This window comes from Carassius auratus, chromosome 42 (assembly GCF_003368295.1).
Source record: "Carassius auratus strain Wakin chromosome 42, ASM336829v1, whole genome shotgun sequence".
NCBI lineage: Eukaryota > Metazoa > Chordata > Actinopteri > Cypriniformes > Cyprinidae > Carassius > Carassius auratus.
In genome coordinates, this window is record NC_039284.1 from 14,285,890 (window position 1) to 14,307,682 (window position 21,793).

Consider the following 21,793-nt stretch of genomic DNA (forward strand, 5'->3'; position numbering starts at 1 on the left):
ATTTGAGTTTTGGTATTTTAAAGAGAATAAAGCACAAACACAGCATTAAACATTTTAAGAAAAAGAGGGAAATGTGCCTCACACTTGTTTTTTAAAAAGAATATTTGGAAACTAAATGGGTTCGAAACGGTTTTCCCTCTTCAAAAAAATTTACTTATATATAAATCTTTACATTAGAAAACATTCAAGTATGTAAGCCCTTCTATAAAACAAAATGTTTTGCTTTTCTCTTAGACAGGCCACAGTGTTACTTATCGTGAATGACGATGTAAACTACATTCTATATGTGATCAGACATGATTTCTGTTTCTAAAGCAAGTTATGTGAAGTGAAAACACATTTTAAACAGACAACTGAATAACTTTCAAAGCAAGTGCTTGATGTTGGCTGCATACATTTAGAGACGTTCTTGAATATGCGCATTGTTCTGTGTTGTAGTGAATTCAAAACGCATTATTTCAGAATATTTTGATACTGTGACAAAACTTGTCACCAATTTACCAAGTTTTTCTTTTTTTTTGCTAGCTAAAAAGGTGCAAGTTCGAGGTAGTCTAATCTCAGAAAATAGAACAGATTAAGAGTTCTAAAGCAAACATTCTATGATGTTCAAGATTCTTTTGGATTTAGTCAAAGAACCGGCGCTGCATGTAAGTCTCATCTGAAGCAGAGTAGCCAAACTTCTTATAAAACTCCACATTTTTCGGCACACTCCAGCGTTATTTTGTAGCACTGCAATTTTTTGCTGAGGAGAGTCAATGTTGATACCAACCTAAAAGCAAAAGTATTATGTTCAAAATAACTTGTTTTGAAAGTAAAACTAATGTAAAAGTGTCTCAAAAAACAAACTCACAGTTTTCCAAGCTGTTTTCCTCTGCATACATCACTCACAACCACTTCTTCCACACGCCCCCTCTTCAGAGACAAAAATATATATATATATATATATATATATATATATATATATATATATATATATATATATATATATGAACATGAAAAAAATAAACTTAATTGCAAAATACATATTTAAAGTTATAATTAAATATTAAGTCAAATATATTGAAAATGTTAAGTACCTTTGCACAAGCATGGATAAATTTGTGCTCTATGATGAGTGTTGCTGTGGCAACAATCTGTCCAAGATTTGTGTCTTCCACCACTATGACAAAATAGTCTCCAGATTTCTTCATATGTTCAAAATTTGCTAAAAAAAAAAAAAAGTACCAAAAAAAATAAATTTATATATATATATATATATATATATGGATGAAGAAATGCAAGATGTTTTGCATTAGGAACATGCAGTACCTTTGAACTGTTCTTCTGTGACATCCCCAGCCACTGTCAGCTGCGATAAGACCTTATAAAAGCCTAAAAAAATCAATAAAGACAAACATGTTTATCCTGGTTGTTGGAAGTACTGAACATGAGTGGGCAGATTGTTGAATGGGAATCAGTACCTCTGTCTAGGTCAGCAGTACAAAGAGGACGGAGGACCAGACCTTCTCCAGGCTGAGAGGGAGAAATGGCAGGAGAGAAGGAGACAGTGTTGCTGCTCCAGTCCAGCTCTTGAAGCAGAGAAGGATCAAACAGAGGAGTCTCGTCCAGCAACATTCCAGAGGCCCTATAATCAAATAAAGTTTTATATGAATTTATCATGGATCAGGAATCCCTGGCAATAAATGCATACTGGCAACAATTTATTCGGACTTTGATCATTTACACACAAATCAAATTCAAACTTCTGCTATTATTGTTGAATAAAACTTAAACCATACAAAAAAAATATTTGTTACTTGAAATAAACATTGACAGTAATAAAATAAATATTAAAAAAATATTTTTAATTTTTAATTCATGCTAAGGAAACATTTCTCATTTTCATTTAGTGTAACTTCATTAAAATGATAAAGTTAAATTTAAATATTTACATTAAAATAACACTGACATAAAAAAATATTTTAACTATATAAACATTAAACTGACAATTAAAAAACTAAAAAAATGTATAATTTTTAATAAGAACTTTAAAAGTATCTCAATGATACTAAAATAACACCAGACACACCTTGTAAAGATATTTCTTTTCGAGGTGTGTCATTATTACAAACCAAAACTCCAAAGAATGACAGTACAACATTCAACATTCATTAGTCAAAGTTACCAAGAAAATCAAGAAAATATTATATTCCAATAATATATAATTATCTCAAAGCAGTTTATGGCAACCCCAACTAATGAAGGCAAAGGTCACAATTCAGTGTAGAAAGTTTACATTATTAGGTCCCTGTATTATTTAGATTCATTTCCAACATCCAAAATCTACCTACATTCTCAATCTGTAATTCCCCCCAAAACATCCGTATGTTCAGTCAAATGTCAACAGAGCTCGAGATCAACTGTTGTAGATTCGCGCAGCCTATCTAAGATCGATCTGTAATTTACTTACGGAGACATATGGATATTGACCGCTTTCGTTTTATAAAATCTTTGAATGAATCCAGTAACTCCAATCCAGTTACAGAGATCCTCAATGTTCCAGCATGACATACACACTTCCGCCTGCGTTATTACCCCCACCACGTTACGTTCTACCCTCCACCCAATCACTATTTGCTGTTGTTCGTACAGTTAATGAATGACTTCTCAGTTGTCCAATCAGAGACTAGTTTGAAGTGCCTCTGACCAATCTTCACAAATACTGATCAGATAAAGGGCGGGGCTTGTCAGAATACGGGTATTGCTCCCTCCTCTCTCTGTCTGCGTGCGTGGAATATGACGTGGCGCGGAGTTTAACGAGGGCGTGGACGTTTATTTGCATATAGGAAAAGCCGTTTTAACAGAATAAATATAAAGTTTACAAACTGTTCTGTGATGTTAGAAGTGTTGACTATGAAAACCTGACACCGTCAGGTTCGACAGGATTGTCAAGAACTGAAAAGGTGTCTGATACTGTACTACCTACGTGTTGAAACCTTTACAATTAGAGTAACTATGGTAAATAATTACTAATTACTGGTTTTAAAATACCAAAGTTACTACAGCTATTGTTACCACAGGAACATTATGACTACTAGTTACTATCTAGTAGTTTTAAATGACTGCTTTCTAGTAATCTGTCAGAGCAGGGGTTAACTAAGTCATGTTATCCAGAACAACCTTGACCTAGACCTTGACCCTTAGTTTCTTGTCTTGACCTTTTCTAAGGACAGGCTGTACAAAATGCATGCTCAGACATACTCCGTAGCATTTACTGGAATTCATCCCTCTTCCTTCTTGTATTGATTTTCTCAAGTGTCTAACCAAAAACTTAATCATCGTTTCAAATGTTTTATGTAACTTTCAATAGATTCTGCCAGATGTGAATGTACAGAGAGGACTAACAAAAAATAAGTTGATTAAGAAACACCTTCCACTGATCCCAATGTCATCGAGGTACCTACACTGTAAGCATTAGAATATCAAATATTATAATATCAAAACAGACCACAGCAAAGAAAGACAGAGAAATTAAGATTTTAATTATTATTGTTATTTTTATAGTTAATTTCTCTATTTAAAGAAATACACGATCCCCAACCTTTAAAAAAAATAATATTCCAAAAAAAATTAGGCAAATAAAGGCTTAATGGTGTGGCTTGTCAATATTGTGGCACACATTTGATTAAATAATGATGGTGTAGACAAAGCTCTTGTGACAACAGTAAGTCCATAATGCATCTCCTATTACTGTTTAAAAAATGCTGGCAGGCATTCCTTAATAAGCTCAATAACTTGCATGTAAAGGGGAGCAGAGAGACAGCAGGTATTGAATGAAGCTTGCGGGAAATAGTGAGGCCGAGAACACAATAAATGCCTGCAGAAAGCTGATATACTAGTTCACATGACTAAACCATGGATCATTACATTGAGTGGAAGATACAAATCATGGAAATACAGTCCGTTTGTCTTTAATGACTGTACATGGTGTTACGAGCCCCTGCTCGTACAGAAAATGAGACTGCAAATTTTGGCCTTATCATATATATATTAATATATAAGATCTGGTTTATTCAAACAGATTCTTGCCCAATTTAATGTGTGTACATAAAATAATTAATATGATGCTGTATTTGTAATTTCTATAGTCATTATGAGAATTTTATGTTACATGAAGTTAAATGTTTAAGGAAAATAACGGTTAGTGAAACTAGAAACAATTCGTCAAAGATTCGTCAAAGAAACCAAAAATATTCATAATATACAATGCCGGGTTTATGGAAAACTCAATTAGGAGGCAAGCTAAAGAGGAAATAATGTATACTATAAATTAATACACTGTATGTTTTAAATTAATTAAATTAAAACTAATTAAGTACCTCAAACTAATGCAGTAATTTCATATTTCATAGATTTACAATAAAGAATTGCAAATAAGTAAACAAGTGCATAAAATAACCTAGCTTTGTTTTGACTGGGTTTTGGGGTGTTCAGGGTGGTTGCATACAAGCTAAAGTCAAAAGTGCAACATCTCTATGATATTCAAGTTCCAATGTTGTTTGACTTCAAACAGGTTTCCAGAACACTTCCGCGTCCACCACTGGTCAGCCTCCAAACTCACGCCATTGGTTGAGCCAGTGTCACTAAGTTCAGCTGAGCTGCTTAAACAAATAGAGTGATGTATAGTACCATAGAGACAAATCAGTCTGTAAATGCTTTACTTACTTGAATGCATATTAAAAGATATTTTAACATTAAAAAACTGACACACTTTTGACTTTAAAACTACTTATAGCAAACCAAGGCAATTTAATTTCTCTCAAAGCACCATAACACGGACTAACACTACCCAGAGCACCTAAGCGGCAACAGCTGTTACAGAAGCTGTCCAGATACTGACACAGATCAATGGAGAGAACATGAACACAAGAGCCATGGAGCCAGAGACTTCCTGCTGATTTAATTACAGACTTTCCATCACTCAAAGAGCCACCGTTCTGAAGCAACATCAGTACATCTACACATGAATGATGGTCATGCGATATTATCAGCCAGACACGCTGCAAACCGGTGCAGACAATAGAATCATTATAGCTGCAGGAGTCTTTTACAGAGAGCCTTATACTTCTGTATTACCATAAACAAGTCTTTAGGGAGGTGTTGCGAATGTACACTGAAAAAAAGTGCTCTTAAAAAGAGGGTGAGGCTTGTATGGTCTTAGTCTTACAGTTTGACAACACAATCAAATGAAAAATTCATGATGTTCATGGTTGCTCTGCTGTGCATCAGATCGATAGCACAGTAATAGCTGGCATATCTGAGACTTGCTTGGCAAGGTTCCCTATTTTTGATAAACTGTGCCATGTTAATGGGCAGACTGAGTTACTGTCCTCTTTCTGCTTGAAGATGATTTCTCTCTATACAGATATACAGTAGCCTACAGATTTGTGCACATATCACATATGTGATACAGGAGATTCTTCTCCCAGTTGTCTGATCCTGTTACTTCCTCCCGCTAAACATGCTTCGTTTCTGCTCTGTGTGGTCTTTTGGGACTCCAAATTTAGTCCAAGTATTTGATAGAAGCAGTAAAATTCTGGTAATTCATGGGGCAGGAAGGTTATAAATGATGCTGTCTGCCAAGAGATAAAATTCTCTGCAACAATACACTTTGAAATGATGAATAAAAGTAATGATGCTTAAAAAATGTCAGTTATTTATTGTAGCTTTTTGTTAATTCCTGGAATGCAAGTAATACATCTCAATGAATCTATTTTTCTACCATACTATTTTTTTTAAGGGCAAAACATGCTGGTAAGCAGTTGAATTTTATTTTTTTGTGTGTTTTGTTAGTCCTGTTTACCCCTTCCCAACATGGACTGGAGCATAAATAACCATGGTTGTATTGTTTGACAGTTTGGCAGTTAATTTACATTGGTGTCACTGGTAATTTATTATTTTGTAGTCAGGTTTTGTAACTTATAATAGGCTATATATTTTTTAAGGTCTGTTTAGCATATTATAAGAGAAAAGAATGAAATACATAACATTTCTTCAATGTTCTTACATCTGTAAGACATGAGAGGGGGTTGAGTGGAACAACTGAATCATTTGTGCCTCTGCATATTGATCTGATCAACCACTTTTAACAGATCGCAAGAGAATTCATCACTCAGTTCCTTGGATGCCATCCTGCTGGCCTCGAGTCACACACATAAAAGAGAGAAACTGATTACAATGAAAATGTAAAAAAAATAAGATGCACAGTGTCCTGCTGAATAATTCATAACTATACAGTAGTGTGCCTGTGATATTAAATAAATGAGAGTAAAATATTGTAACATTTTAGAATGACATCATCTAATGACTTCACAGCCATAAAGAGTTATTGAATTTATTTTGTAATCCATTTAGCAGGCCGGAACTGCATCCCTGTGATATTACTCTTGATATTTGATAGGAGTGGACCCCTGACCACCGTCTGAAATGGGTGTCAAAAATTGCCTTTGTGCTTGCAAATGTTTGCCGGATGTTCCCAAATTAAGCAGGGCACATATCAATCAATAAATCAATGAAGTAAAGCTCTCAGTGTCTGTTCGGAGATTTCCTATTTCCTTCCTAACAAAGTTGTCCTTGTAAATAGATGTTCGTTATTATTGACTAATTTCATTTAGCTCATTGATTCACTGATGTTCAGTCAAAGGTCACAGTAAGAGATAATACATTTTAAAAGATGTTAATGTTGTGGGCTTGTGGCTTATTTTTGCACTTTTTTTTATTTTTTTTCATTTTTTATTTTTTTGATGGTAAAACAGCCTATAATAATATAACAGCTACAGTAGATAAGATACTAATACTGACATTGAGTATACATCCTATAGTCATTTAAGATTCTCAATGTCATTTCTTCAGCACAGCATATTCATCGTTGCATATGATATGTTAACTGTCCATTGACAAAACTACCCCTTCCGTCCAGTGAAGGGCAAGTATTCCTCTGAGGAATTGATACTTGAGAGGTTTTAAATAGGAGGGATGCACTTCCTCCCATCAGTTCATGCCGAGCTCTCACTGCACGAACTTCACGCATGGAAAAATTAATTACTCCTCTGTGAGGACATCAGCTTTTCCTACAGCATTTCATTCTGAAGGTAGGATACTTTTGGTTTTCTTTCATATAAAAGATACTTAAAAGGTTAAAGTTTTTTGTCTGTTACTTTTATATACAGTAGCTGTTATATGCAAAGAATCCTTACAGATGCATATATAATGTATAACATTAAATACAGTTTAAATTACTTAATGTAAAATAATCTTTAATTACATTTGTTAATTATTTAATTTATTAAAAAAATATAAATTGCATATACATATATGCTGCACACACACACACACACACAGTATATGCATTATACAGATAAAAGTAATTTCATAATGTATATCATTTTTTGTTAATTAATGTGTTAATGAAAAAATTCAAGTTGCTGAATACATTGTCTATATTATAACTAGTTAGGTAACTATTTATTTGAATTATCATACAAAATAATGTGTTCCTTTCAAATAAAACATATTAATAGAATCCTGTTTATTTCCTGAAAAATCACCATAAAAAATTATATTTGGTATTGTCAGTTATGTATAGTCTGTGCATAAATATGTGCTGCATTCATTCATTTTGTAATATTGTATGCCTTGTAGTAGCATTAATACTATTAGTATTCTTCATATTTTCCTTTGCCGATCTTAATTTATTTTTAAATTCTGTGCAGCACTTTTCCAAAAAGGGCCTGAAGCAATGTCAGAGAGGAAGCCCAAAAACTCAGACACACGTCCCAAGAATCTGCGGAGCTGGAGCGCTGATAGTTACATCCGCAGTATTAAAAAACGCTCCCATGGGTCACGCCATGAGACAGCGCCCAGAGGGGAAGAGGGGGAAGGAATTGATGACCAGACTGTACGCTCTGCTTCTAGTCCTCGGAGACGTCGAGAGCGAAAGTGCAGCTGCACAGTCCCTGGAGAACCAGATTTGGATTCTCCTTGCAGGAAAGCCCTGTCCCGCCGGTCTCTGAGGCAGAAGTTTCAGGACGCCGTCGGCCAGTGTCTCCCTCTTCGCAATCACCACCACCATCACCACCAGTCCGGTTCCTCACGTCCATTCTCCATCCTTCTTTGGTCCAAACGGAAGATTCATGTGTCTGAGCTCATGGAGGACAAGTGTCCTTTCTCTCCGAAATCTGAACTGGCTCAGTGTTGGCATCTGATCAAGAAACATGGCACTCATACCAAACCTTCTTTAAGCATCGAAACCGAACCCAAATGTCCCTTGTTATCCTCCTCTCCTCCAACGCTCATTTCATGGGAGGAGATCAGCTCTAGTGGGGCTTCTAGTCTGGATGACTGGGATCCGTCTCTTGCACATGGAGACGCCCAGTGCTGCGCCCACACTGACTACATCCTGGTTCCGGATCTGCTTCAGATCAACAACAGCCCTTGTTATTGGGGTGTCCTGGATCGTTTCGAAGCTGAGCAACTATTGGAAGGGCAACCAGAGGGGACCTTTCTGCTCCGAGACTCTGCCCAGGATGAATACCTCTTCTCGGTTAGCTTCAGACGCTATAGCCGCTCCCTCCATGCTCGAATAGAGCAAAACGGGAAGCGCTTTAGCTTTGATGGCCGTGACCCTTGTATGTACAGAGATCCCAGTGTCACGGGCCTGTTGAGGCACTACAGTGACCCGGCCACATGCTTGTTTTTTGAGCCTCTTCTCTCTCGCCCACTATCTAGGAACTTTCCTTTCTCTCTGCAGCACATGTGCAGAGCGGTCATCTGTAGCTGTACAACATACCAGGGCATTGACACCTTGCCTTTACCCTACAGTTTGAGACTCTTCCTTAGGCAATACCACTACAGATGCAATGGAGCTTGTGCTGTTTAAAAACAGAAATGAGACAAAACTACACGTTGCTACAGATTGAAAGGCACAACAAATGTATTCCACACAACATGGTGGACTTTGTTATCATGCAGCACAAAAACAGATTATGTTTCTAACATAATCTTGTGAAAACCAAAGATACGCAGGAAATTGCTTCACATTCCTATACTATTAAGTGTTCTTTTGCAAGTTCTCTATATGAATTTGATTAGTCTTTTTTCTTGTTTTGTATTTCTCATCTGTTAATACACTTTATTTACGTCTGTATGCAATATAAAGTTCTGTGCCCTAGATGTTCATGATGAAACAGAAAATTTAATGGACCCTTTTCACATTTCCGGTGTTCTCAGAAGCGAAAGCCGTCATAGTCGGTTAAACTTAAGAAACGACTAAAGACAAGATCGTTTAAGAATGCATATTGAGAAATGCAGCCAGAAGCGAGAATGATGTCAGATTTGTCTGCACCCTCTCCGCCATTTGAACACCCTCACTGCAGTCTTCGTTTTGTGTTACTTAATGCCAAGTGAATAGGCTATAACACAATGCATAGCATAATAAATGTTACTATTTTAATGAAAATATGAAAAACTACTATTAGATTTGTGATGTTAAAATCTGTGCAAACACATCATCATCAAAGTCTGTTAAAAAGTGGTTTGTGTTGTTTCTTCTAGTGACAGTTTTATTGTAATACTTACCAGATTCCACTAGATGGCAGACTTGTAATACTAACTTGACATTAACCACTAGATTCTCTATCTGACTTATATTTTAGAGCTAAACACAGTGCCTAAACCATTTCTGTTTGAGTTGCCAAACCTTGTCAGTATATTATTGTTTGATAGACCCGTCCAGTATTGAAGCAATTCAACCACATATTGTAGCTATACATTTTCAATAAAAACAAGCAATAGAACCAACAAGTTAATCGAGGCTGATTTGTTTCATTATGTTTTATAATAAGTTTCTATTCTAATAGGTGAAAATATGTGCTGCTATTTATGAATATTTTGAATTATTATGTTCTGCATGGTTTAAAGGGAATCTGTGTACATATGGTATAATAATAATAATAATAATAATTCCTTACATTAGTACTTTTCTATAGGCACCCAAAATGCTTTACATCTCCTCATCCACCACCACTGTATAAAATGGGAAAACAATACACTGAATGCCATATATTGAAAACATAAATTTTTTCACTTTTAACAAAATGTGGAATGATTCTTTCTTACAACTTTGGTTTAGTTAAAGATGTTATTATGATTTCACTCTGGATTTTTTGAAAGAATTTCAACAGACAAAACATCAACTGTTAAAATCATCTTTAATACTATTGATTTCTGCTGTTGTTGTTTTACCCCCCCCCCCCCACACACACACACACATTTATTTATTAATTTTTATTAAAGCATAATTTATTGATTAGTTTCATATTTTACTTTTCTTTTGGGGACAATTGTTAGTGAAATCTGGAAACACATGCAAAAAAAAAAAAAAAAACTAAACTCAATGATGCAGTGATGACATGTCCCATTGTGGCTATTAATCTTATTATATTTGGTATTATATTTCAGTCTACAAGCATATACTGGAGCTGCTTCCTGAACTGCATATCAAATTATTCAGCAAACAGACAATGAGGATAATTTATTTATTCTCATGTAGAGGACTAAATGTACAACTCCAGGCTGTATTAAATTATTGATGCTTATGTCTCATATCAGTTTTGCTGCAGGCAGTTCCAACTGCTGTTTATTTGTTAATAACAATAACATAATTTTTTTACATGCACTTCGAACATATATCTTAAACTGTGTTACAAAGATAAACGGAGGTCTTACGGGTTTGGAACGACATGAAGGTAAGTTATTAATGACATAATTTTAATATTTGGCATCATGTGATTTGTCTAAACTGGAGATGAAAGCCAGGTTGTCTATATCTGCACATAATAAATATCTCACATAATGAAAATTCTGTTTAACAGTATTTTTACACCTGCCCATGTACGTTATTTTTCTTTATAGATTATTTTGGTAATTTATATGTTTTTTAAAGTCTTTTTAAGGACTGATATATGAAAGGTTTTAAATAAATCATTTCAATTGTAAAAATGAAAACCAGATTGACAATTAAAATATAGAAAACTGTACGCACTCTTCGTCATTTAATCAATAAACCCCGCCCACTGGTTAACATAATATCCATGCAGGTTTACTTTGAAAATTAAAACAAAAATGAAAAATGAAGTCTGTGAAATAAAGGAGACTATAAAAAGAAAATGTAAATAAAACTGAATTGCTTTAATAAATTGCTTTAATAAAAAGCTTAGTAAAAACTATATTTACATTTTCTTTTTAATATTGGCAATTTAGCCTCGAAGATGGAAAAGGATTATACAAGTGAATTAAGATGCAATTATTCATATTGTATATTACTACAGTTTATAATATACTGTAACTGAGCATTTTAACTGTTTTTAACACGCTTTGATTTCAGTCGTAAGGAATTAGAAATTCTAAGATGCCTGTTTTGATGTGTATTATTTCAAACACCTAATGATGTTTCCTAGGTGTATTGTGACCTGAGGGAGCGACGGTGATGTTTGCATTTGGAAAAGTCTAGATGACGACGATCCCAAATCCATAAATGTTGGGGAGAAGGTGTATTCTGTAGCCTTGAAGGTAAGTTAACATTTTTTTTTTCTTTCTATTTATCCAGTCAATTACCGTATTTTCCGGACTATAAGCACATTTTTTTTCATAGTTTGGCTGGTCCTGCGACTTATAGTCAGATGTGACTTATTTATCAAAATTAATTTGACATGAACCAAGAGAAATTAACCAATAGAAAACATTACCGTCTCCAGCCGCGAGAGGGCGCTCTATGCTGCTCATTGCTCCTGTAGTCTACACTGAAATCATAGAGCGCCCTCTGGCGGCTGTAGACGGTAATGCTTTCTCTTGGTTCTTGGGTCTAAATAAATGCAACTTATACTCCAGTGCAACTTATGTTTTTTTCCTCATCATGACGTATTTTTGGACTGATGCGACTTATACTATGGTGCGACTTATAGTCCGAAAAATACGGTATATAGTAGTATAATTACATGAATAACTCTATAGTGAGTTTTTATTTGAATGTCAGTGTTTATTATCCCCTGCAGAATGGAAAGTTAGTTACAGCAGTTTCCAACAACACAGTTCAGATTGACACTTTCCCAGAGGGAGATCCAGATGGCATTGTCACTGGATTCACCACCAACGCAAACCACGTCACCTTCAGGAGCAGCGGGTCAAGAGTGGCTACAGGATCCAGGTGCGACTTACTTTCAGTCCTCATCCTGCTACATTTGTATTGTAAAGGATATTTAGGTCTCAGGGTGATGACACATCCTCTCTTTCCCACACTTATCCTGGCGGGAATTTCTAAATTGCCTAAAACGCCAGTTGATATAACTTATTTTTAGTAGTAGTTGATTAGTCAAATTGGTGTCAAAAAAAACATTTATTTTTTGTATAATATATTATTGTTTCAATGTATTGTTTAATACTCCCATCGTTGTGCTTTCGTCCGACATCAATGCACAGTTGAAATCACTTTGATTGTTTTATGATTAGTTGTGTTTGGGTAAATGGCAGTTTTCTGGATATATGGATTGTTTTAAGCTGATGCGTCACGGCTGAAGGCAGCGAGCATGACACAGCATTGATCAAGCAGTTTTATCCTGCTGCCGATGCTTGAATATTGATGCAGCTGAGCTCCCAACAGGTTATTTGATTTTTTTTTGTTCTCTTCCTGTAGAGGTCGGAAATGAGTTTTCATTTATTTCCCCACTTCAGATCGTAAAGATCTGCAGTGCCAATATGAGTCTCTGCTGGGCTGAAGATGGTGGAGAATGAAGGCGCTAATTTTGGCATTCTGTTTTTCAGTGACTTTATTGTGAAGATAGTGGATGTGGGTGAACAGCAGTCAGCCGAAGACCTTTGGTGGACATGATGCTCCTGTCCTCAGTGTGGCTCTTGACCCTTCTGATGCATTCCGTGTCATGGTGCCTTTTAATGGTCCGCTCTTATTTGTGAATGTGGCCAAATTAAGAATTGCTCATGAATAAGTTCAGTGTCATATTTATTTCTTTTTCAATAAATACAACATTTATTGCATACATTATCATTTGGGGTCTGTACAATGTTTTCATATATATATAGGAAATTGAATCATATCATAAAGGATGCATTCATTTCTTAAAAAGTGACAACAAACACATTTGTAAAGTTACAAATTATTTTTATTTAAAATGAATGCTGTTCTTTTTAACTTAATATTCTTCAGAGATTTCAGAAAAAAAAATTGTGGTTTACACAAAAAATATTAAATGGCAAAACCGTTCAAAAACACGTTTCTTGCAAAGCAAATCAGTATATCAGAATGTTTTCTGAAGGAGCATGTGACACTGAAGACTGGAGTAATGGCTGCTTGAAAATTCAGCTTTGCTTCATAGGAAAAAAATTACATTTTAAAATACATTAAAATATAAAACTGTTGTAAAAATACTGTTTTTACTGTATGTTTGATCCAATAAGTGCAGCCTTGGTGAGCATAAGAGAATATATTTAGAACAGTAGTGGATATGTGTTGTTTGTTGATGTTTAACGTGTTGTGATGAGTATTTATCTATTAAATTTGAAGCGTTGGGTCATAATTATTCATTTTCGTGTGCTCATGTCACTTCCTGACAGGCTTCCTCCAGCTGTGATGGATTAGTTACTGTGTGGTCTATTGAGTCACAGGTATGAGGCCTCACATTGGAAAACGTACAACTTCAAGTAATAGAGAGCTTTTTATTATGTGTATTTTTTGGTTATAAGTTATAACCTTTCAAAAAATAATTTTATTTCAAAATTATAAAAAAAAAAAAAAACTCAAAGAACACTGCATTTAAAAAAAAAAAATCTAACATTTCAAATAAAATACATTTAAACCATTTTTTTTAGATCTGATGTAAAGCTGGTGAACTCTGTTGTGTGTGTGTTGACTCAAGAAGCTCAATGGAAAATTCTCCAGAAATCTAGTGATGTGAGCAATGCCAAGGCTCTCTGTAGGCTTACATGGCAGCCTCGTTCAGGAAAGGTATGGACATTAACACACACACACACACACACACACACACACACACACACACACACACACACACACACATAAGGCCTCTCCAAAATTCAATTTACATTTTCAAGTTTTCTCTTTGGTTGTTTCCTATATGAATGCTTTATGAGCACATCAATCACTCTCTCAGCCATATACAACAGTCGTGATATTTAAGATTTAGCTGTTCATTTGTTGTATATACACACTTGTAGCTGCTTGCCGTACCGGTGGACTTGACCATTCAGCTGTATGACAGAAACACATGGACACATGTCAGCACGCTCTCCGATGACCTCATCTCACAGGTCAGTAGAAAGCAACTCAGTGATTTTCAGAGGAACAGTTAAAAGAAATAAAATTAGAAATAGGTAATTTATAGATTGTGGAAACCTTTATTAGCGTTACAATTGTGTATTAAGCTTTTGCCTACTGTATCAAATGTATTGTGTGGCAAAAGTTGTGTGGTAAAAGTTGCGTTATATTGCAGTGCATAATGAAATGAGCAAATCTTTCAGACTCTTTCTCCTCTCGGGTTGTCAATGTCGTGGTCTGGTCACCGTGTGGGAAGTTTCTGGCTGGAGGAACAGTTGGCGGAAACCTGTTGGTCAAACTGTGTATTGAGAGGTTGTAGTCACATTTATGTTAATATTATTGAAGATTTTGGTGTGTTTTTTTTTTTTTAAGACTTTGGACAGAATGTGAACATTGTATTTTCATTAACGCTTTATACGTCTTCTGTAATAGCATTCAATATTGTGAGTTTAACAATGTTTCTAGGAAGATAGTATCTTTCATTTCAGACAGTGTAGTCTGTGCAGTGATGATGTTGTTGATTTTGTACTATTACAGACAGAAACACGAGAAAGGGTTCACTGTGTGTGGGATGGAGTGGCATCCCTCAGGGGGCCGGATCGCTTACACTGACACCGAGGGCTGCCTCGGGCTCCTGGAAGGCGTACTGTCCTCCTCCTCCATTGTTCAGAGTACCAAGGTCAGTCGTACCTTCAGGGTCTCGCCATTTTCAAGTCATGATGTATATGGACCTTTATGTGCCTATATTTGCTGCTTGATTATAAAAAAAAACCCCAAATAAAATCATTCTTTGTCTGTATATTTGTTAATATTAATATGTTAAATATATATATATATATATATATATATATATATATATATATATATATATATATATATATATATATATATATACTCACCTAAAGGATTATCAGGAGCACCTGTTCAATTTCTCATTAATGCAATTTCAATTATCTAATCAACCAATCACATTGCAGTTGTTTCAATGCATTTAGGGGTGTGGTCCTGGTCAAAACAATCTCCTGAACTCCAAACTGAATGTCAGAATGGGAAAGAAAGGTGATTTGTGCAGTTTTGAGCGTGGCATGGTTGTTGGTGCCAGACGGGCAGGTCTGAGTATTTCACAATCTGCTCAGTTACTGGGATTTTCACGCACAACCATTTCTAGGGTTTACAAAGAATAATGTGAAAAGAGAAAAACATCCAGTATGCGGCAGTCCTGTGGGCGAAAATGCCGTGTTGATGCTAGAGTTAAGAGGAGAATGGGCCGACTGATTCAAGCTGACAGAAGAGCAACTTTGACTGAAATAATCACTCATTACAACCAAGGTATGCAGCAAAGCATTTGTGAAGCCACAACATACACAACCTTGAGGCAGATGGGCTACAACAGCAGAAGGCCCCACCGGGTACCACTCATCTCTACTACAAATATGAAAAAGAAGCTACAATTTGCACAAGCTCACCAAAATTGGACAGTTAAAGACTGGAAAAATGTTGCCTGGTCTGAGGAGTCTCGATTTCTGTTGAGACATTCAGATTGTAGAGTCAGAATTTGGGGTAAACAGAATGAGAACATGTTATCACAAACACCCTGGGCCACACCATGGCCGATCTATCCCAGGATGCCGTGCTGCTGGCCTGTGAGGGAACTGAAGAGCTAGGTACAAGATCTTAGTTTTAATTATTGACTTAGTTTCTTTCATTTCTTTAGTTTGGATGCATTAATGAAGTTCATTTGTATTCAGTTGGGCTGGTTTCATGTTAATCAGATTACGGTCAGCAGAAGCTGATGTGAACCTTGATCTGTAGATTCCCCTTTGTCCTCAACTGCTAGCTTTTGTTTACAAAGCAAATGTACACTTTGCCTCCATTTTTATCTGGATAACTACTAATCCAGTAGAAATCCGGTAGTGAATTCTTTGCTTTAAGTGAATAAATTACAAAAGGTGTCATAGAAGTTGTATTTCAGATAATGAGCATTCGTGGTAAATTTGAATATTAAGAAACTATGGTACTTTTTTTTGTTACTGGGAACTTCTTTTCTGTGGAAATGTAAAAACGATACCAGGGTTGTTACATAATCATACTCTGACACTTGTTGATTTAGACACATGTCATTTTTCAGTAAGTCAATTCCTTAAACATAATGACAGAAAAAGATGTACATGTAGAAAGTATATGGAAAACTGAGCTTCTTGTAGTGTATCACAGAGGTACTAATGCATGCCAATCTACTTTCGGTACAAGCACTGGTTTCATGGCAGCATCCCCTTGTTTTGAACAACCACAAGCCCTAAATCATATTCATAAATGTGTATCCTTTATTTATTTATTTATTTATTTTTGTGTATGTACTCTGTTACATACTAGTTTCTAATCATTGGTTTTCAACTCCATCATGAACAAATTTATAGTTTATATCCTTGTTTCTTTTAATAATTAAGGTCGACTTGCAAAGTAGCCGTAAAAGGAGAAAACTGATCACAATTTAACTTATTAAAAAACAATAAAAATGGCACATCTGGAAGCACTTTTGAGCAATGACTCAGATGGATTTTTTATTTATTTTTATTCAACTAAATGAGCAATCCAGATAAACTGAATCAAAAGTTTATTCCCAACACTTGGAGTTTGTGTATGTAAATTGGTTGAGCTTGATTGTCATGTATGTCATCAGGTACCGGGTTTGATGGAGATCAGGGGCTTGGCATACAGAGACGTTAGGTCATAGACGGAGAACCATTGCCTCTCACACTGAAGTCCTTCCTGGCATGGATGGGCTTCACTGCGGAGGGTGAGTCACCTTTACTGTATTCCTTTGATAGTTAAAGGGGTTATATGATGTTGCTAAGAAAGAACATTATTTTGTGTATTTGGTGAAATGAAATGTGTTTGTGCGGTTTAAGGTTAAAAACACATTATTTTCCACATACTGTACATTTTTGTTTCTCCTTTGTCTGTTTCTACAAAGCTCATCATTCTGAAAAGCAAGGTGTGCTCTGATTGGCCAGCCACCAAGTGCTTTGTGATTGGCTGAATAGCTCAAGTGCATGATGGAAATGTTATGCCTTCTTGACATACTCTGATGCCGTGTCCTGGTGCAATAAGGCAAAACCCATAAAATCCATTACAAACGAGATATTTTTGACATCCAGTTGGGACATAATTACTGATTATAATGACTTATACTGTCCTTTTACATTTGGGCAGTGCTATGCAAATCTTCCCACACAGTGACGTAGACATGAGGGCATGTTTAAACAAGGTGCTTCTCAGGCGCGGCTCGAGCCGCGCGGCAAACGCTTGCTTGCTAGAAATAGAACCGACGCCTATTTTTACCGCGACACGTCACAGAATCCTCCACGCTTCTGGGACGCTTCTGGGACGCTTCTGGGACGCTTCTGGGATGCTTCTGGGACGCTTCAGACACGCGGCGCTCACGCCACGCAGCCAGTGTGTCACCTGCCTAACTGATCTCTGCTTCATTACAGTTTGCACATATGTTTTCGTCGCGAATGTTAAAAGAGTCGCGCGATAACGCGCATCATCACTTCGATACGGAATTAGATCTGGCTTTTGTTCACACAGCGCTCGTTCCGGATCGATTACCGCAATGTTACTATGTCCCCGACCCGGGTTTGATTCGGTAATCAATTCCGGGACGTGGTTGCTTTCACACAGAAGGCGACCAGGCAATGTTACGGGAATATTGCGGGTCCGACGTGCAGTGTGAAAGGGGCTACAGTGAACTCGCCCTGGAAAAAGCCAGTCAGATTCAGGAGGAGGAGCACGAAGAAAAAGAGTCCGCCTATCAGAGGTTAGCATAATGAATTAGAATTAAATGAATATCTAGCTATCTATCATCTTCAGGCCTAGAAAAACTCTTGAAATTATGTTTTAAATACTTGTTTTTCCTCCATACTCGGATCTAAAAAGTACAGTGTATTAAAGTATATCAAAGCAAAAGCTCTTTGCATATTAGTTATATATTTCTTGATCTTTAAAATGAAAGCATTCTTTATTGACACTCTTATCTGAGCACATTACGGTACTTGTTTTTGGGCATTAGTCTCAAAAATTCTACTATTTTTTTTTATTATTATTATTGAATTTGATTTTTTTATTCATATTTGGATATGTACAAAATGTAACTTTCCAGGTTTGAATCCCTTCAAAAAAGGAGGGAAATCACCCGAGAGGCTGTCTGCCAAACCAAATGAGTAGAATATAAAAATATAATATAAAGATTTCAGTAAATCGAATATGAAAAGGTTAAAAACAGGAATTTTGCAGTTTGCAATTTTTGATTTCTTTAACTTTTCTTTTAAATTGACTGCATTTTTTCAAATGAGTTTTTGAGTGGCACAGATGGGCCACAATTATATATGAGTGTCTGCTGACAGTGAAAATGCTTGTGTGTCACAGTGAGCAGAGAAGGACGTGTGAACCCTTTTAAAGTTAGAATTGCACAAATCTTAAAGAAATAAAGCTCCTTTTAAATCTTGTGTTTCGAGAATACTTGGTTAATATGTTTAAATTGCAGATGTCTGGAGCAGGAAAGTCATCAAGTTCACCAGCTGGTCAGCCCAGAACAACTAATGTTTTGGAGTGCATGAGACAAAGCCCCAGTCCTGAAGCCCCTGGCACCCAAACCCAAGTCCAAGGTACAGTGTGTTGCTCAAATACAAATGTTCTCCAGCTCTGCAGGGTCACACACTTTGTCTCACCCCATAAAACTCACTCTCCGCTCGGTCTGCCTGGGACGACCTGGTTATCTAGTATCCTTTCCTCCAAAATGTTTAGTTCTGATGGCAGAACATTTGTTCAGGTGAAATGTCAGGTCTTTCTATTGGAGTATAAACAACATTATGTTCTTTAGCCAGTGTGCTACACCCAAAATTCCATGTTTTATATGTAACAGATAATTACATGTTTTGAGTCCGTGTTCATTTGCAAGGCCCCGTTTTTCAGACCCAGGCCACTCTGCTCCAGATGAGTGCCTCTAAAGGAAACCGTAAGAAACCGGAGGACAGCCAGTCAGAATCAAAGAAAGTCAAACCGGCTCCTGCAGCTACGCCTCCAGCGTCAGTGGAAAATATTGAAAACCGAAAGTAAAAGAGAGATTTTTCTTGCTACTTTTATTTTAATTATGTAAGAACATTAAATTATTTTACTTTCAACTCGAAAGTATTTCATTTCAGCAGTCATCATACTAATTGTATCAAATTTAGGGATGTACCATAAAAATTTAATGATTACTTTTGTTAATAACTTTATATATTAATAAATGAGAACAGTAGAGTAAATCTGTAATTTTATTTTTTTTAAGACAAAGGCCTTAACCTCTTGGTAGTGTGTCTAAGAGAAATCAGGTATACTATGAAATATAATAACGTTTACAAATTGGCATAGATAATGAGTATTTGAATGAAAAACTCTGCAATGAAATTGTTGTTCCAAAATTAATCAGATCATTGTTGACAATATAACTCCATTCTAAAATGAATTATAGTCAGTCATTATTATTTTTAATCCATATTTATTTATTGATGTTAGATTAACAAATCAATCCAAATGTTTTTTTTTACCTGATGTAAATAATCTCAAAGTAGAATATTAACATTAATCAGCTGTTCATTATTTGTGCTGGCTGACACCAGTATGATCTCCTATAAGCTGTCATTGTTTTTAATGTTTTGTTTGCTGTCATGTCTGTAACTACAATTTACTTCCTTTAGGCCGAAAACTGGCTTTCAGCTGTGGCTTGAGGAGAATAGGAAGAGCATTCTAACAGACAATCCTGACTTTGAGGAAATGGATGTTCTCAAGGAAGGCATGGGGCGTTTCTGCACTATTGTGACACATGCACATTTATCTTAAACTGTTTAGTTATTATTCAGTCTATTATTATATTCAGGAAGGTTACCTAGGAAATTTCCCTGTTTCAGTGTTTTTTTTTTTGTTTTGTTTTTTGCACGTGCATTGGTTGTGTAACAGATTTCATTCATGTACTTTCTTTTTTTTCTCTAGTTCAGTTTCCTCTATTTTGTAATTTGATCCTTAAGCTCTAAGCCAGTTTATCCATGACAACACTGTTTATTAGCAAGTATCTTCCGATTTTTCTGATCTCCACTTACCTGTCTATGTGTGGGTGCTTTCCAAACACTCATTCTCTGCTGTATGAACAATCTGTCCGTGAGCCTGCACCCACAGGGCCACTCAGTGCAGGGCAGAATGACTCTTCACACACTCCAGAATGGATGGGAAATGGTTAGGACACCTGTTGCTCTGGAAACCCTGGCTGGGGGTGTGTGCTGCACTCATTGATCTTATGTTAATGACTTGGGGGTGGCATCAGCCGCTGAAAGAGTGCGTTACAATGAAGAATGGCGTGCAGCGTGAGGAGGGGGGGGGGGGGGGGTGCAAAAAGGGCCCCGGGGCTCATATCTGAAATGGGTCTGGTGACTCATCATGCTCGTCAGTAAATGTTCGCTGCTTTTGTTTACACAAACAATTTTAATTACAATAACAGGCTTATTTGAATGATACTGTTTATCGCTTTTTTTATTTGTGCAAGCATGTACATGAATGAACATAATTCCATTTTATCTTTTGATTCAGAACTGGAGGGAGAGAGCAAAGGGCGACGCTGACCCCAAGAAACGAAAGCGTGAAGATGAAGAAGGACAAGCAGATGAACAAATGGAGTCGGATGAGGGCAGCACCAAAAAGAAAAAGCCACTGCATACTTCTGCTAAACTCTCTGCGTTTGCATTTAACAATGAATAGCACTTAACATGAATTTGTTTAATTATCATGTATTTTTATATTTTATTTTAATATTGATTTTGGGGAAAACCTAAAGTTTTTTGTTTTGTTTACTGTAATTCTCTGACCTCTCATTCTGTCATATAGACTGCCTGCTCATTTGTGATCCATTTGTTCTCAAGTTTGAGCTCTTTTGAAAGCACTGTGCGTCTCTTCATTTGTATTTGAAATGAAGCAAAGTCTCTTTAAAAATGTGCAATGAGAAGATTAATAACTAGCTCTCTTATTCAAATCTAGTGAAATCCTGAATGCTTTGGATGTGTTTTTGTGATGTTTTGTACTGTATGTAAAACAAATAATCATAATAAAAGCTAAAATGTTACATTTTGAGCCTTGTGTGCCATTTTCTTTATTCTAAAGATTGTCTTGTCAAATTGGTAAGTTGAAAGTATGTAACATTGCTTGCACACCAGTGATGTAATGATGGATGTCCTTGTGAAAAGTGAAGTGAATGAGTTTTCTGATGTTCATTTGAGGTCACTGAACTTTGTGCATTTTGAAATAAAACTGATCTGAACTGACAAGTTTCCAGTTGTACAACCTTTATGTTGCATGGTTCATTTCACTTTAGAAACACTGCTT

The 21,793-nt window shown here is 36.0% G+C and overlaps 2 protein-coding genes and 1 pseudogene across 3 annotated transcripts; 2 read left to right on the forward strand and 1 right to left on the reverse strand.

Moving 5' to 3' along the window:
- Positions 1-60: 60 nt before the first annotated feature.
- On the reverse strand, positions 61-2,595 carry LOC113060346 (glucosamine 6-phosphate N-acetyltransferase-like). 2 transcript variants are annotated; one of them, XM_026229210.1, is made up of 6 exons: positions 2,450-2,595; positions 1,461-1,624; positions 1,309-1,371; positions 1,077-1,204; positions 851-912; positions 61-769 (listed from the first exon to the last, which is right to left on the reverse strand). In XM_026229210.1, the coding sequence occupies exons 1-6, from the start codon at positions 2,548-2,550 to the stop codon at positions 682-684; spliced, it is 606 nt and encodes a 201-aa protein (XP_026084995.1). In that variant the 5' UTR covers positions 2,551-2,595; the 3' UTR covers positions 61-681. The 2 variants fall into 2 exon arrangements, with proteins under 2 accessions (XP_026084995.1, XP_026084996.1); XM_026229211.1 differs by having other exon boundaries at positions 2,331-2,577.
- A 4,419-nt stretch (positions 2,596-7,014) lies between these two features.
- LOC113060347 (suppressor of cytokine signaling 4-like) lies at positions 7,015-9,001 on the forward strand. Its single transcript, XM_026229212.1, is given in 2 exon segments — positions 7,015-7,114; positions 7,752-9,001. Coding segments are annotated over 2 exon segments (1,266 nt in total). The 3' UTR covers positions 8,918-9,001.
- A 2,483-nt stretch (positions 9,002-11,484) lies between these two features.
- Positions 11,485-21,214, forward strand: LOC113060309 (WD repeat and HMG-box DNA-binding protein 1-like; annotated as a pseudogene).
- The last annotated feature ends 579 nt before the right edge of the window (positions 21,215-21,793 follow it).